The 17,742-nt window shown below is 38.5% G+C and overlaps 1 protein-coding gene across 2 annotated transcripts in view; it reads left to right on the forward strand.

The window, feature by feature from the left end:
- Positions 1-17,742, forward strand: part of CRY2 (cryptochrome circadian regulator 2) — a 115,289-nt gene that overhangs the window by 12,329 nt on the left and 85,218 nt on the right. For both annotated transcript variants that reach the window (XM_063289659.1, XM_063289658.1), the window contains exons 4-7: positions 6,751-6,935; positions 14,164-14,252; positions 15,347-15,487; positions 16,486-16,797. In XM_063289659.1, the coding sequence (XP_063145729.1) occupies positions 6,751-6,935; positions 14,164-14,252; positions 15,347-15,487; positions 16,486-16,797 (727 nt within the window). The remainder of the gene's footprint in view (positions 1-6,750; positions 6,936-14,163; positions 14,253-15,346; positions 15,488-16,485; positions 16,798-17,742) is intronic.

Raw genomic sequence — 17,742 nt, forward strand, 5'->3', positions numbered from 1 at the left:
ACCCCTTGCAGTTACATTGAAAATTCATCCTTCAGTTAAATGGGTGACATGATTTTCTACTAAGAACAAAAACTGTAAGCTACATAGGGAATTCTTTGATGCAGTTCCCATGTTTTTGACATGTTCCTGTTTATACTGGAACTTTCTTTCCCGGACAGTTTTGCTGTTCTGGTTTGAACTATGTGAAGGTATTTTTGTGCTTCATAGAAGTGGGACAACCGAATCACTAATCCAAGACTTGTGAAACTTGTAGAATGTTATAAAAATGAAAATATGACTAACAGCAGATTTAATTTCAATATATTGCTCATTCCTCTCAGTTGTGTCTTTTTTATTCTCGGTTTAGAGCTATTGTACAGATTTTGAAGAAAGGATATAATTTTTTTAGTACAAGGAAATGTAGATTTAATAGACTAATTGGGGGGCAGCAGTGTCTTGTTACCCCAGTTGTCCATTAAATATGGAAAGATGACATCATGCTGAATTATGTCATTCAAATAATGACATCATGATATAATGTAAATTATTTGTGTCATGACATCATGATGTCATTTAGTGTGGTGAAATAAGTTTAAGGTAAATTTAAAGTCCAGACTTCTTCAGCAGCAAACTAAATTGAAGTCCCTGAAACATATTTAATATTAGCAAAATGTATTCTAGTTCCAGACAATAGGCTGTACCCTACTCCTCTGTACAGGTATTTTCAATGAAACAGCTTTATATTCAGTACATTACAAGGTTGTACTGTAATAAGCCATACTTGGTCCTCATCTGATTTTTAAAAAATTTTCGGTTGAGTTAAAAAAAAATTGAATGGGCTGTGTGTGTTTCTCTTCTTCCCAATCTAGATGTAAAAGGTTACAGTCTTTCCCACTCCATATCCTCATCCTCAAGAGGAAGCATCTTTACATATTTCTGATGCCAGTATGTATATGGACTACTGGGGTGGAAGGAGAGAAAAGCAAACTGTATACTGACTCAAAAAAAAAGTTTTTTTCCTCCTTTTCTTGTTGTTATCATCTGTAGTTTGAGGGGTTTGTTTGAGGATACCTGTTTTATTCTCCAGTACTTTATAATCTATAGTACTGTATTATGAATCCTCTCTGGGTGATACTTCTGGGTGATACTTACTCTGCCTTAGCCCCAAGGCATCTGTTTTTCTGGCCATTCCAACCATCACACCTTGATGTCTGGAGTGACCAATGATAGAAAGGAAGACAGCTCTAGGAGAATCATCTCCAGCAAAACCAGCTTTGCACATGCTGAAGCCATTGTCATCAATAAGCACAGCAAATCATCCATGGGGATTTTTTGGGAAGTGGCAGTTTGGGAATGCTCTGAGGGACCTTTTTGAAAACATTGGCGGGAGGGAAGAAATGAGGCAGCTGAGGAATCCACCAGCAGGCAAAGATAACCAAGGGATGCTTAATGACCGAGTAACATGCAGAATTACATTAAGTGGATCCCTTTTAGCAGGTCTGTTCTTTCACATATTTATCTGTAGACTTTCTCTATATCCATCAGTAAAGATGCAGTATATAGTCTATATGTGTAGGCTTTATCTAGACTCTTTCCCAACCAAGCCTTCCTTTCTATGAGGGAGGAATCAACACACAATCTAGATGCAATCAGTCTTGGGATATTGTGAAGGCATGATTGTTACAATGCTATCTCTGCCCAAGGAAGGCTGCAAGTATGAACATGAAAAATGCTTCAAGCCACAGATAGATATAAGGGCTTCCATCAGCCAAAAGCTGGATTGAACATCCTTTTCCATGCTTCAGGAATGTATTTCTTTTAAGAAAAAAGACTCTAATTAGAGTAGATTCAATGCCACCTCTTTAGTCTGTTTAATCCTTTTTTTAAAATTGTTTCTCAACTATTAGATGGAAAACACATGTCAAGGGCTACAGTGTGTAAAATCACATCATTGTAACATTTTAAAACTTCTGCAGGTGTTATTGGTTCTTTGTTCTTAGGAGAACAAATAAAATGCATAAAGAACTGTACATATAGTTACTGCCCTGTACTTTTTTTTACTAAATAACAAGTTAACTAAAACAAGTTTTAAAACAACTGTTTTCTAGCATGAAATGTAATTGCTAAAGGGAAAGAGAAAGAGATTGTGGGCAACCCCATCCATTTTGGTATTTACTCCCTCCAAAAGGCTTACCCCTGGGAAATGCAGAAAACAGATTCTCTGGGGCTGATCTAAAGTACTGTGTAGTATTTTCTAAATGCTATAATAACCTTTAGGCACAATCATAGATTTGGAAGAGAAAGTTCTACCATTCCCATAAGGCTAGAAAATGGTTTTTAAAAAAAACAAAATAGCATTATGCGAATCTGAAATCCAGTAGAGGATGTGCTTTGCAGATTCTTGGCCATTTCAAAAGGTTCAATATTATGTATCTAGACAGCAGTCAATCATAAATAGTTTATTAATGCAACATGTTTGTTTATTGTGAGCACTGGAAATATTTCTACAGGCATTTCTTTGCATTCCTTTCTGCTGTGCAGTTTTGAACAGGTACATCCCTCAGCAATAAAAGAAGCATTACAGTGAGACTTCTATTCTTGATAGGAATCTCATAGATTCATTGGTAAAATTAATCTAGGATATTTTTCTTACATTATGAATCTCTATAACCCCTGTAAGGAATTGGGTGTGCTAACAGGTTTCACAGCCGAGGGTGTAGTTCAGATACATCGTTTCTTGTGGATGTGTCATCTGAGGAAAATAATTGCTGTATAACTTACAATGTTATTTTTTAAAAGTTGATTTTAAAACTTAGTTAACTGGTTCCTTTGTTAACGGGAAGTGCAGTAACTATTTGTTTTATGCATTTTATTTACAATATTTTCATAAATAAATACTATGTAGATGTTACAAAATCTGCGCAGTAGATTTTATTTGTTCTTTGTTATTTATGAAAATAAGATACATACACCTAGGACATTGAACAATACTTCTAACTAGTATCCAAATAAAACAAGTTTTAAAACAAGCTTTTAATAACATTGTATAACATTAGTAAAGTACTTTCTATGAAAACCACACACATAAATACCATGCAGCCACTGCATTATTAACAAGTAATATATAAATAGTTAAAAAGTGGTAACAGGAACTTCTGGACTAGACTTGCTTTGGTTTCCCGAAACTAACTTTTAACTTTACCAATTCGCTTGAAGAAATTGTCCAATTTAACTGAGCCTTGGAGGTGTGCTGCTGCTTAATGATTATCTCCTTTAGACCCTATAAATGGAGACTTCAGAGTTTGCTAAGATGATGTGATCTCACTATGGACAACTATAGTTGTAGTATTGGCAATTCTTCTTTGCTCCTTCATCCTCTTCTCCAACAGCCTCTATGGCCAGCTCTCTTTCTGTCATGACCGGATACCCGGGGCCCCATCCTTCCTCTCATCACTGCAGATGCTGTCCTCAGATGCTTGCTGTTTCTCAGGCTCTCTGCTGTTCTTTGGAAAATGTTGATTTCAGCCCCTTTAAACTGGAGGTCTGCATCTGTATCATACAGCATTTTCTTTCAGCTGTTAGCCACAGTTTGAATTTTGACTGCTGCCTATGCTGCAACAAAGTTGAAGATAGCTGGTTTCAAATTGCAGTTCCAAGGATTTCACTGAGTTTTTTGTTCTTTTATGTTCTCTTTGTCACATTCCTCTTCCAAGACAACCATTATTTCCTCCAAAATTTGCTTTCCTTAAAGTCTTTGATTGCCAGAGTGATCCCCTGGTCATTTGGCTAGATAATGTATGTTATGTGACATACATATGAACTTAAATTTTTCATCTTTCATGCACAGTCTTTTCTCAGGACAGATTGTCCAGAGTTAATAGAGTTTTCAGAATCTCCGGTAATATTTTCAGTACCTTGTTTTGATTAACATTTGATTTTTGGCACAAAGTGATAGAAGAACTAGACTTGAAAAAGTGAGGCCACAAGCTCTGCTTTCTGTGAGTTGTAATAAGTGAATGGCAGTTGATGCTTGATGTCCTTTAGTACCGTGAGACAGCATGGCATTCCAACTCTAGCAAACATTGAGCTCTGCGGTCCATCAGCATTTGCATAAAGTAACACCTGTCCTTGCAGATTTTCTTCCAGGAGTAAATTTGTCATGCAGTTCTTGGGAACTGAACACCAGTCTGCATTATACAAGTAGGATGATATCAGGCAGAGATCATCTATGAATTCAGCTTTTTTCTGAATGGCACTGTCTCCTCTGTTGGTGCACTTCAAGCCTTACCAAAGGTATATCTGTTGGCAGTGCATGATATTTATAAAGCACCACAGCTATCTATTGCTGGCTTGCAAAGCTATATTCATGTGATTGGTGTTCATGTTTGCTGCCACATCTTGCAATATACACCACAAGAATGTTACTGAAAACACAACTTCATCCTTACTGCCTCAAATGACAATTTATGCCCTATTTAATTATATTTTCAAGAAGCAATTGCAGATGGTTTTGTGGCAACATAAAACTGCATACATGCTGAGGACACATCTTCAGCTTGAGCTTTGTGAAGATACAATTTGTTTCTTTACACCATAATCCTCACAAACACATACAGTGGGCATCCCAGCATCTACTTTTGCAGTCAATGCCTATTTTCCCCTAATATAAAATTTACTCTTCTCTTTTCTATGCCCACTTTGGAAGCTATGATAGAGGAATTGCAAGGAGCTACAGTAGAAGACCTTTTCTTTGATCATTTTTGAACCCTTGGAAGCCACGATGGAGTTCTTTACCAGTCTGAGAAAGCGAAAGTCTGACTCACTCTGAGAAGCAAGTCCATGATGCTGAGAAGCCAGTCTGAATGCTGGAAACCACTTTGAGAAGCCTGTTCAGGTTACTGCAAGCTGCAGGAATAAGTCCGTCTGAGAAGCCAGAAGCCAGACCAAGAAGCCATTCTGTCATCAAAAGGATAAGTCAGTCAAAGTCAGTCAAAGCCAGTCAAAGTAGCCAAAAATCATTCCAAGTTGCCATAAGAACAAATCAGTCCATGAACACCAAAATCCACAAGCCAGAGTTGCCAGCTATCTTCATACCAGGAAACGGCATGTGCATAAAATAAATCCAGTAGTGGTGGTGCAGGCACACAAGAGAGAACAGTACTACATGTGTTGAGAGATTTGTCTTGACTGATTTGTAACCAATGTACTGTCTGTAGGTTCTAGGTGAAATCCAGAAGAAAATTTCACCCACTGCATGTGCAGTCCATCGCACTGGAATCTGCTAAATCAAGTTTCTGTGCTGTGTGTTAATGTAGACTTCCAAGAATGGGGTTGAATTTTCAGTGTTCTCCCAATAAAGAGCTCCTGCATGTAGAAAACTGACACATCAAGGAAGAAGGACTGAAGGTGTTTACTTGATGGAGAAGGGCATTTAAAAAATATGACTGCCAATTAACTATCATCTGTAGTAAAAAAGTCTAAGATTCTGCTACCTTGGCCTTTCACATTATTCTACATACAAAGGAAGGAGAATTTTAAAAATACAAATAAAATTAGGAATAAAAGACATTGCTCATGATAATTGATGATTTGCAATGGGGGCATATCTTATCATATGAAACATTTATGGTATATAGTGCCTGGATATCCTTATCAGACATATGAGGGGGGCAACAGAAATTTCTTATTCTCCAGTTTTGTGTCCACAGACTCCATTTAGTATTTTTGGTTAGTGGGAGATTGCAGATAGTGTTGGACCAAATCACACCTGTGAATGAAAGTGGGATTGAAGTGAGTGAAAGTGGGGTATATCTATGTTTCATTTTCCTTAACTCTGATACAGTCTACTTTAAAAATTACAGTGTAATTTTCATCTGCTCCCCACCTGAAAATGGAAACTGTGTTGTCAGATTTCAACCATCCTGGCCAGAAGGTCTCTGAAAAGACAGGAAAGGACTTGAGAGGCTGCAGGTGCCCCCTTAGTTCTAATCTTAAGCACATATATACAGCTGATAAAAAGGGGGCAGACTTTTGGATAATTTAAGATGTTGTCCCTGCATTAAAGCAACAGGATAATATAGTTGAGAGAAGGAAGCATGCTTGGGGGATGGTGGGGTGTTTTGTCCATAGATTGGGAAGTGGCAGTACTTAACTTTTTTTTAATGATTCAGGTAGGTAATAAAGGAGGGTAGAGTTTCATTGTTTTGTGTATTTTACATTTACTATATTTTATTGTGTGTATGATTTTTGTGAGCTGCCCAGTGTCATTCTGGAGACGAGCAGTGCCTTAAATAAATAACTAAAAACACTTGTAGCTTACCAAGAATCTTTTGAGTGGGTGTGCTATAAAGCCATTATTATTGTTAATAAATTATTATTATTATTATTATTATTATTACATGGCAGCCCATCTGACCAATGTTACTCTAGGGAGTTAACAGTAACTTAAAAAACAAAAGCAACAACTCCCAATAGTTAAAAGCAACAATATGATGCACCCGAGTTCCAAAAAGTCCATTCCATCTTGCAAATCAATTGCAGGCAGACAAATCAACCAGATTCGTCTAACTTCCCAGTGCTGATGCTTGAGGTAAAAGCCAGGTCTAGAAAGCCTTCCAGAAGGCTAACAGGAATGGGAACAATCTGGATAAATAGATAAATAAATAAATAAATAAAGCAAGCAAGTAAGCGGGGAGGATCTTAAGTACTTGACAAATCACTTTCCCTGCCCACCTCATGGAACTGTTCTTTCATTGTTTCTTTATCCTGCAGGATCATCAAGCTGAATGGACACCAGCCACCACTCACTTACAAACGTTTTCAGGCCATCATTAGTCGCATGGACCTGCCAAAAAAGCCGGTCAGCACCATAACTAGCCAACAAATGGAGATGTGCAAGACAGAGATCCAAGAGAGCCATGATGAGACCTATGGGGTGCCATCCCTAGAAGAACTAGGTATGTTTGGTGGGCTTGGAACAATTCCTAGATGGGCTGTGGTGCCTTTCTTGTCTGATCTGATCTGGCTTTGGTTGCAAAGTGGGCTTCAGATTATCAATACATTCTGGAGTTGAGAAAATGAACTGATCAGCTGTCCATTGATTAACTGATTGTGTGCCATCACATCTGTGTCAACTCTTAGCATGGGTAGCCCTCCTCCAGGATGATCTGTCCCTAACCTGGCCTTTCAGGTCTTCAAGTGGTGCCCATATTATTCTATCCATCCATCCATCCATTTGATTTATATAGCCACCCATGTCATTTTTATGCAACTCTAGGCAGCTATATAAATACCTATATTAGAGCATTACAGTTATTCTTCATCTTAAGAAAACAGTAAAAAAAAACCTTTGACAGTAAAATAATGCATTTTGTTTTATTTATATCTATTATATTTTGTTATACCTTATATAACCCCAAAGTCCCTCCTTTGTGGGGAGATGGGCGGTGATAAAAATTTAATAAATTAAATAATAATAATAGTAATTGAGTGCCTAGAAATTGTTTTTCTATAATTGAGCAAAGGAGTGTTTAAAAGAGATTTTCTTATTCTACCATTAAAAGAAGGCTTGGGAAATTTGCAGTAGAAAATAAAAACATAATAAAATGATGGTGACAGAGTAACATCCTAGAAACAGCATTCTGTAAAAGTGCAGCATAACTTATCTAGCAGACTTTAAAATGAATAAATTGAAAAGTCAGGGGAAGTAAAAATCTCAGTAATGTTTACAGTAAGTTTAGTATTTAATGTTTAAAACAACTGTGTGTTGCTTTGAACATTTGAACATCTTAAAATAAGAGTAATATCTCTGATTTCTGTTTTGTGATTATTGAACATTTCAGAGAACATTTAATACTACTGTGTGTCCCCGGTTGTTACAAGTTTATTTAGGAAGACAGAACAGTTTCTAGCATGTTTGATTAGCTTTACTATCATTCCTTTTTTATTTGAAGTTCACAAGATACTTAATTTTCTGCTGACCTTTTGACAATAATAATGAACTAAAATTAATGTCCGTCAGCAGCCATTGTTGTTATTAATCAAATCTTCTCTTAGGTTTTATTGTTGGGATTTACAGAAATGTTGAGCATGGAATGTCATATTACATTATTATACTGCAATGAAAGGGGAATACATTATTTGTATCAGCAGATAGTTAGTATGTGTTCTCTGATGATGTTTGAATTGGTGTTTCAACAGAATCAAGAAAAAGAACTTCCAAATAAGTTTTGACGTTATACACTTTCTCATTTCTTCTGCTGCCTCCATTTATACATTATACATGAATTTATTAAAAAGTATTCATTAAAAATAGTTGCTGCTACTTTAGTTTAAATTGTCATTTTTATTAAGAATTTTGATTTAATAGTAAAATCTAGTACAAACTAAACTTATAGAAAGAAAAAAAGAATAGAGAGGAGTAAAAAGTACAAGGAAAAAGAAAGAGAAGAAAAGAAAAGAAAGAGCTGTTAAAAAACAGTTCTTGGCAACCAAGTCCAAGTCTCCTTTAAAATTGCTCCTAGTATTAACAATGTCCTCCCTTCTATCTCCCGTTGAAACCTCATTTTCAATGGAAAGACAGTCATCCACATCCCAGTCCAATAAGGAATAAGAATTGTTAACGGAGGTTACAAGGGGAGAGGAAAAAAGGAAAAGGAGACTTACTTGTCCACTGATTGAAATAAATCCTTTATCTTTGGTTGCTTAAGAGTCATCGCAGCCTTGTCTTGTTTTGGATTTCCTCTCAGCTGTGTCTCCAATATGTAACTCCTTTTGAACTTTCTTTTCAAGTTCTTTTTTGTTTTTATTTTTGCTTTCTGATTTTGCATCCTTGAGTGGTATTCAGGATTGTAAGTCCTACTCTCACTTCGTCGACAGGTGTCTGCAGCTGATGGGTTTCAGAGTCCAAAATCTAAAATCCTAATCCTAAATCTAAAAACCTAAAATTACTAATCCTAAGAAGAAAAACTAAAATTACTAAGATCACTGATTGATATTAAATAAAATAAACTAACTTAAAACTACATATAGGGGATAAGTAAAATAAGAGGATTAGGAGCTCACTAAAAAGCTGTCACTCGGTGGCCATCTTGCTCCGCCCCTCTGAAAAGAAAGAAAAAAAAGTGAGAATATAATAAAGAGAAAAGAAATACATAAAGATGTGACTTCCAAACTTCATCACAACAAGTATAAAGAAATTTAATGACTCTTCACCCCCTATAAGGTTACAAACATTTACCCTTCATCTCATATTCAATCTCTTACCTACAAACAAATCCATAAAATTCAAAACATCATTTTTTCTGTCCTGGCATCAGCAGAAAGTCCATAAAAGGTTGCCAGAAGTAACAACATATCTTGTTTTAACCTTGATCAAATAAACCAACTTTATATTCCTTCCTTTTACTTCTAACAGTCTTAATCTTTAGTTTATTCAAATATTGTCGTAGGATTTGATTTGATTTCTTCTTTGTCACATTGCACAAAGTTCTTCATTGTCCTAACAACCAGGAAACACACTGAGACAATGAACTGGTCTCTAATATTTATTGCTAGTACTTAACAGGAATCCTAACAAACTGAAGAAGCGTGGGAAAAACCCAGACATATAACCCCCAAGGGTTAAGGCAGTCCCGATCTGTGTCTCTTTGAATGGATGAACAATTCATCAGTGCTACGCATGCGCTTGACAGTCTGGATGGGAGCCCTCTGCTTGCCATCCTTACTCATGACATCACCCTCCCCTCCAGATTCACATTCCATTTCAGCCCCCTCCCCTCCAGAGTCTTGATAAGATGTGCCGTCTGCTTCTAAAGTCCCATGGGAACTGGGCAAGGAAGGCAAGTCTTCAAAGGACAACTCCAAGGACGAAGCAGTGCTGCCCTCCCAATCCGATAACGCCTCCGGGCCAGGTGGCTGCTGCTGGAAAACATCTAGAGAGTTAGCAGGGTCAGCCCCCCTCCCCCTTGGGAAATGCAAGCCCGAGGTTGAGGGCTGTGGTTCCCCCACCTCCTCTGTAACTGGAGTCGAGGCTTCAGGCGGGGGCGGGGGGAAATACACACTCACAAACTCCTCAGCTTGGGCTTCTTCGGCCTGCTCAGGCGAAAGAGGAATCTTGGGTAAAATGCAAGGCTTGGGTTTGTGAGGGAAAAGCTGATGGAATCGATGAACCAGTGCTGGAGCATGTACATCTCTGGCATTCTCCCACGTGTGCTCTTCCTCAGGGTACCCTTTCCAGTGTATGAAATATTGGATGCCCCTTCCCCTCCTCCTAGAGTCCAGAATTTCCTCCACTTCGTACTCTTCCTCTCCCTCCACAATTACTGGAGGTGGGGGGGGGTAGTTGCGATCGCAAGTTACTTGGGGGAGGGTCTTTGGCTAGCAAGGCTCTGTGAAACACTGGATGGACCTTCATGGATGGTGGGAGCTGTAAACGATAAGCTACTGGATTTATCTGCTGCACCACAGTGAAAGGGCCGACAAACTTAGAGTCCAATTTCTTGGAGGGTCTGGTAGAGATCAAAAACTTGGTAGAGAGCCACACTTTGTCTCCTACTGCAATCGCTGGTCCCTCCTGCCTGTGAGCATCAGCCGCCCTCTTGTAAGCACTCTTTGCCCTGTTCAGCTGCTCCTTTAACAACTCCTGTGCGGCTTGTTTGAGTTTGTTAGGATTGATGTCCTAACAACCAGGAAACACACTGAGACAATGAACTGGTCTCTAATATTTATTGCTAGTACTTAACAGGAATCCTAACAAACTGAAGAAGCGTGGGAAAAACCCAGACATATAACCCCCAAGGGTTAAGGCGGTCCCGATCTGTGTCTCTTTGAATGGCTGAACAATTCATCAGTGCTACGCATGCACTTGACAGTCTGGATGGGAGCCCCCTGCTCGCCATCCTTACTCATGACATTCATGGCTTTAATAAGCCTCTTTTGTAAATCTAATAGGAAAAAATTATCCAGGTCACTCTCTTGGTTTGTCATTTGTATTTCCCTTTTAAATTTTAAAACCTTAACTAGTTTCTTTTGTAGATCTAGTGAAACATCATTTTCTAAGTCATTTTCTTGACCTGTCAGTTGTAAATCCACTTTCAATACCATCTCTGTCTTGTGAGATAAAATTTGTTCTTCATATCTGTCATTTCTTCAATAACATCTTTTGGACATAGTCTATCCATAGAAGCAGACATCATTCCTGACACGGTTGATATTGTGGCTATTTTCTGATTCCATTCTTCAAAAGTCTCCTTCAGTATTTTTATTGTTGTAACATTTTGCATCATTTTACAGGCCTGTACATCTTTCCTCTATCTCAAATCTTTAGTCCCCTCTAGTGTCCAGTTTTTGAAATCATGAAATTGCATATCTATGTTATGTCTTATAAAAACCAAAACAGGATCTATTTCCCACAAGAAGCTGTTTGTACTTTATAATTAATTCCAAAATCTTATTGTAAAAGTTTCAATATTCCAATTTTATCTGGACCCTTAGTCCCTTTATAACTTTCTAAGATCAAAATCTTATTTAGCCTTTTGCTGTTTATTTCAGATTCTTTAAATTCTTAAGCTAATTATTAAAATGTTCTTTCATTCAGGATTGAAGGCAGACTCACCCGGCATTTTCAGACTTGTCATTGAAGGTCTCTAATAGTTTAGAAGTAGTTAATGAGCAATTTCCAAAAGTGATTAGAAAGTGAGTTTTGTGAACTTAGTGTCCTTTAAAAGTCTGCTGCGGTTGCAAGCAAGGTGTTTAATCCCATAGTCTTCCGACACTTAAATGTGTGGAAAACCATTGTTCTTCAGTCTCCTTGTGAGGATCAGCCATCCAGAGCACATGTGGGTGATCTCCCATCCTCTCCTTATCCAGAGAGGTTCCAAGGGACCAGTCTACTCACCGGTTCTGTCAGGAATAAGGCAAAGAAACTATGCTGAGCCAGGAATGAAGCTCTAGTCTTTATTGCTTCTACCATACAGACAGAAGCTTTCCAAACTGAGCAAACTTCGCAGGCTCTAAGGGAAAAACCCCAGAAACTCTAAGGCGGGTCCTGCCTGAACTTTTTGGCAGGGCGCCCAAGGTCTTCTACACTATGAGTGCATTTTTCTCCCTGGAAGGCACCCCCTCCTTCCTCGCCTGCAATCTCCATAACAGGTACCTTGGTCTTTGCTGCAGTCGTCGGCTCTGTTTTTTGCACAGCTGTCTTCAGTTCACCATACCTCCCACGGAAGCCTACTTTAGTTTAAATTGTCATCAAACCTTCTTTATGCATTAAAGTGGTAGCTCTTTTTTGCCAGAGATTGACTTTGTTACACATGTGTGAAAAAAACCCTAAGCTTATGTTCCTGCTCCAGCCCTTAATTTTGCCCTTGTCACATTGTTTAATTCTGGAGAGATGAGTGAATTATTTACATATTAAATTGTTCTGAAAAGTTTGTCAGTGAACAAGTTGGATAAAGTTGGAAGTGAGTAAATCTAAAGAATTTCCATCTGGAGTTAAAGCAATTGTGCTGGAAGCTATACAGGTAGTTCTCACTTAACTTGTTCAGCAACCGTTTGAAGTTATGTCAGCACTGAATGAGGGGTACTTACGATGGATGCTCATAGTTGCAGCCATCACAGTGTCCCCATGGTCATGTGATCATGGTCCAGGCACTTGGCGACCAGCTTGCAATTACAATGTTGCAGTGTTCCACAGTCATGTGATCACCATTTGTGACCTTCACTGCTGGCTTCCAACAAGCAAAGTCAATGGGGAAGCTGGCAAGAGGTTGCGAATGGTGCCCACATAACATCGCACTTAATGACCGCAACTGGAAGCATCGGAATTCCTGTCACTAAGCAGCGCGGTTACGTGATGTCGTACTTTATGACATCACTTCCAGTTCCAGTTACCATTGCTTTTTTTTTAATATAATCTTATTGAAGAAATTTTTAACAAGATAAACAAGATAAAAACAATACAAATATTAGAAAAGAAACAAAATAAGAAAGGATAGTGAATGAAAGAAAAGAGAAAGAAAGAGAAAGAGAAAAGATTATAAAGAAGTGGCTTCCAATCTTTTTGATGGCAGTTATAAATGCATTTATATTTTACTCTCTCTAAGGGACGCGGTGGCACTACGGGTTAAACCGCTGAGCTGCTGAGCTTGCCGATCGGAAGGTCGGCGGTTCGAATCCGCGTGACGGGGTGAGCTCCCGTTGCTAGTCCCAGCTCCTGCCAACTTAGCAGTTTGAAAACATGCAATTGTGAGTAGATTAATAGGTACCACTTCGGCGGGCAGGTAACAGCATTCCGTTTAGTCATGCCGGCCACATGACCACGGAAGTGTCTACGGACAAACGCCGGCTCTTTGGCTTTGAAACGGAGATGAGCACCGCCCCCTAGAGTCAGACACGACTGGACTTCATGTCAAGGGAAACCTTTACCTAAGGTTACATCAATTTCCTTCTTTCCATAAGCTACGCTTTCTAATCTTCAAACCCATAAATCACAAGCCCATTTTTCTCTTTTTTCAGGAAAATGTCCATAAGGGGTTTCTAGTCAATGATCAATGTAGTTGTTGATCTTTCTCAAATCAAACAAGTTAATTTTGCCAACTCTGCTAGTTCTGTCATCTTCACCTCTGTTTTGGGTATTTTAGAAACTTTCCATTTTTGTGCATATAATAGTATCGCAGCAGTAATCATATATAAAAATAATCTTCCATGGCTCTTTTCTAATTGATTGTCCATTAATCCCAGCAAGAAAAGGTCTGGTTTCAGTTGAATGTTAAACAAAGTTAAAATTCTTGGATTGTTACATGTATTCGAACCCAGAAATTTCTGGCTTTTTTACAAGTCCTCAATTATCATTGTTAAGCAAGGACTTTCTGTATGGCTGTTGCCATATTGAGTCCTAGCCCCCTACCTTTTTCCATATGATCTTTTTCTTTTAAAGTGTATAATAAAAGGATTTTCAAAAAGAGTAAGACCTTTCTCTGTTTTAATAGCATATGCTGCAACGTGTGCATGTGTGTGTCAAATGAGGTTTTTTTCCCCAAAGATGACGTGTTCCAGATACTCAGTTTACATTCAGCAGTTCTGCATGTGGTTAGCAAACATGCAGTGAACAATTCAGATAAAGCCTGAGATATTAACCACGTTGCCTGAATTTTAAGTTAATAGATGTACTCCTTTTTCATTCAGGCTTCCTCACTGAGGGACTTGCTCCAGCTGTTTGGCAGGGAGGGGAGATTGAAGCCTTAACTCGTCTGGATAAGCATCTGGAAAGAAAGGTAACCATCCCTAATCTGCATTGCAAAACTACCTTTCAGGGAAGGGCGATGTTTTCTATGTACTTGACTTTTAAACAGGCTGAATTGCCTTACACTTTTGAGGTATAAATATGCCATATATTAATGAAACCCCAAAAGTAATCCTTCTTTTGCTCTAGTGGCTGAGAAATGTCACAAGCCAAAATATTCTTTGTGCTTTTTTCCCTCAAATCCTTTTTCATATTGTTTCCCTTCTAATGTAGAGCCAGTTTGGTCCAGTGGTTAAGGCTCCAGGCTAGAAAGCAGGAAACTGTGAGTTCTAGTCCCGCCTTAGGCCTGAAAGCCGGCTGGGTGACCTTGGGCAAGTTGCTCTCTCTCAGCCCAACTCACCTCACAGGGTTGTTGTTGTAGGAAAATAGGAGGAAGAAGGAGTATTAGGTATGTTCCTTGCCTTGAGTTACTTATAAAAAATAATAAAGGCGGGATAAAAAATCTTTTAATAAGATAACAATAGGTACATACTTATTGGAGTCTCACCTTTTTTTTTTTTTTTTACAAATGCAGGCAAATGTAATTTGCAGGCATTGATTCTAATTCGTAAGAAATTCTTGCCACCTCCCTGAAAATTTGATTAAGGCATTATTACACCTGGGCAAGAATTAAGCTATGCTTCAGTATGTGCTAAAAGTAAAACCCAAGGCTATGGAGTATCTATTTGATGCCTTTATAAAGCTAATCTTTCATATACTCATTTTCTGGCAATTTAAATCAACCTCATTGATCTTTATCCTGTATCTAGTTTGATGTCAGTTGGCTGTGTCAGTTGGCTTTGTTGAAATCATGTTCTGTTAGATAGCCACAGTGATTAAGTCAGTTCTGTGATGAAATATGAGGCCTGAGTTAAAAAAAATAGAGTGTGATATTCACATTGCTACCAGTTGTGACATTATCTTTGGATGGCTAAGATGTCTCTACTATTCCCACACATAAGTATTTGAAGATATTTATAAGTTTTGGTTATAGCAGCAAGCAACCATTTTTTATGAAGAAATAATGAATCTTATTTTCTGGTTCACTTTTATTTATTCATTTTTTTCTGTCCTGATATCTTCAAGGCATGGGTTGCAAACTATGAACGGCCAAGGATGAATGCCAATTCATTGCTGGCCAGCCCCACAGGGTTGAGTCCCTATCTTCGGTTTGGCTGCTTGTCCTGTCGCTTATTCTATTATCGGCTTTGGGAACTTTACAAAAAGGTGAGGAAATGAGAACTGGAAAGAAGATTTGCAGACATCAGGAAGTGAAATGATTTGGAGAATATGTTAATTCCCAACATACAGTATCTTTATCATACCATATTGTAGTAATGCACAGCTCCCAGGTATTATATTCTTGGTCTTATTTCTACTTTAGCGTTGAACCTTTCCTAGGGCTGGTCACATAATTGAGACTGCCTTTAAGTTATATGGTTGAATTGTAAGTAAAATAAACTAATTACAATTATACATACAAATGATAAAAGCAACAAAACCAGGTTTAAAATAGCGTTATTTTTAAATTATACACACATTTGTCCCTATTGAAAGTAAGGAAATATGAACTCATCAGCAACATGAAATCTAAAAGAATGGGTGTGTCTGGAATTTATTATTCAATTCATATCTTTTAGACATGCATTCACAGGATTACCTTTTGCATTTGATGTCTTAAACTGCTTTGCTTTTATTGTCCTGAATTTCATGGTTTCCAGTAGACTTCATATACAACAAATGTTTAAAGCGAATATTCTTACCACATTATCAGATGTTTGGTAAAGAGCTCAATGGGACTGTTCTATTCTAAAGAGGCTTGCTGCCTTGGTCCCTGAGTGGATGTTTCCTAAAACTACCAGGATCTCCAGCTAAAAGCTTCCTGAAACTTTACTCCTTGGGTAGGTTTAACTTGGAACCAAAATAAGTTTGGAGTTCATTTGCTGACTGATAAAGGTGCACCCAATATGACAGTTTGGTGTAGTGGTTAAGGCACCGAGCTGGAATCCGGGAGACTGTGAGTTCTAGTCCAGCCTTAGGCACAAAGCCAGTTGGGTGACCTTGGGCCAGTCACAGCCTCTCAGCCCTAGGAAGGAGGCAATGGCAAACCACTTCTGAAAAAAACTTGACAAGAAAACTGCAGGGACTTGTCCAGGCAGTCTCCGAGAATTGGACACGATTGAATGGATTAAAAAAAAATGACATGATCTTCTTGCCCTCTTCAGGTGAAGCGGAACAGCACTCCACCTCTGTCACTCTATGGCCAATTACTCTGGAGAGAATTTTTTTATACAGCTGCCACAAATAATCCTAAATTTGATCGTATGGAAGGAAATCCTATCTGCATTCAGATCCCATGGGACAGAAATCCTGAAGCCTTGGCAAAGTGGGCAGAAGGCAAGACAGGTTTCCCTTGGATTGATGCTATTATGACCCAACTGAGACAGGAGGGTTGGATTCATCACCTGGCCCGGCATGCTGTAGCCTGCTTTCTAACCAGAGGTGACCTTTGGATCAGCTGGGAATCTGGAGTGAGGGTGAGTCATGTCAGGAAGTGGCAAAAAATGCTGGATTATTATTATTATTATTATTTTTTAAAAGGTGTGATTATATAGACAACAAGAAACTAAAACAGTTGTTTTCTTATAAAGGAGAGTATTCTCTCAGAGAATCCTGTTGATAAGTCTCTTTTAAGGAACATTTTGAATGAAAGATTTGAAAATAGCATCTAATGGGAAGTGCATTCCATTCTTGGCCCTGATTAAGCAGCTATTGAAACTATCTTTATATTTTAACATAATAATAATGTCCTGTGAGAAATGATAGGAGCTGACAGGCCACTTTCCAGAAACCAAATTCAGCTGAAATATAGTTTAGTGGCATTGTTTTTTATAGGTTCCAGTGATACTAAGTTCATAGCTGTTGTGTCAACTCAGCCTAACTGGAACCTAATTTGTTGTTTATTCGTTTAGTCGCTTCCGACTCTTCGTGACTTCATGGACCAGCCCACGCCAGAGCTTCCTGTCGGTCGTCAACATCCCCAGCTCCCCCAGGGACGAGTCCGTCACCTCTAGAATATCATCCATCCATCTTGCCCTTGGTCGGCCCCTCTTCCTTTTGCCTTCCACTCTCCGTAGCATCAGCATCTTCTCCAGGGTGTCCTGTCTTCTCATTATGTGGCCAAAGTATTTCAGTTTTGCCTTTAATATCATTCCCTCAAGTGAGCAGTCTGGCTTTATTTCCTGGAGGATGGACTGGTTTGATCTTCTTGCAGTCCAAGGCACTCTCAGAATTTTCCTCCAACACCACAGTTCAAAAGCATCGATCTTCCTTCGCTCAGCCTTCCTTATGGTCCAGCTCTCGCAGCCATATGTTACTACAGGGAACACCATTGCTTTAACTATGCGGGCCTTTGTTGTCAGTGTGATGTCTCTGCTCTTAACTATTTTATCGAGATTTGTCATTGCTCTTCTCCCAAGGAT

This window comes from Candoia aspera, chromosome 1 (assembly GCF_035149785.1).
Source record: "Candoia aspera isolate rCanAsp1 chromosome 1, rCanAsp1.hap2, whole genome shotgun sequence".
NCBI lineage: Eukaryota > Metazoa > Chordata > Lepidosauria > Squamata > Boidae > Candoia > Candoia aspera.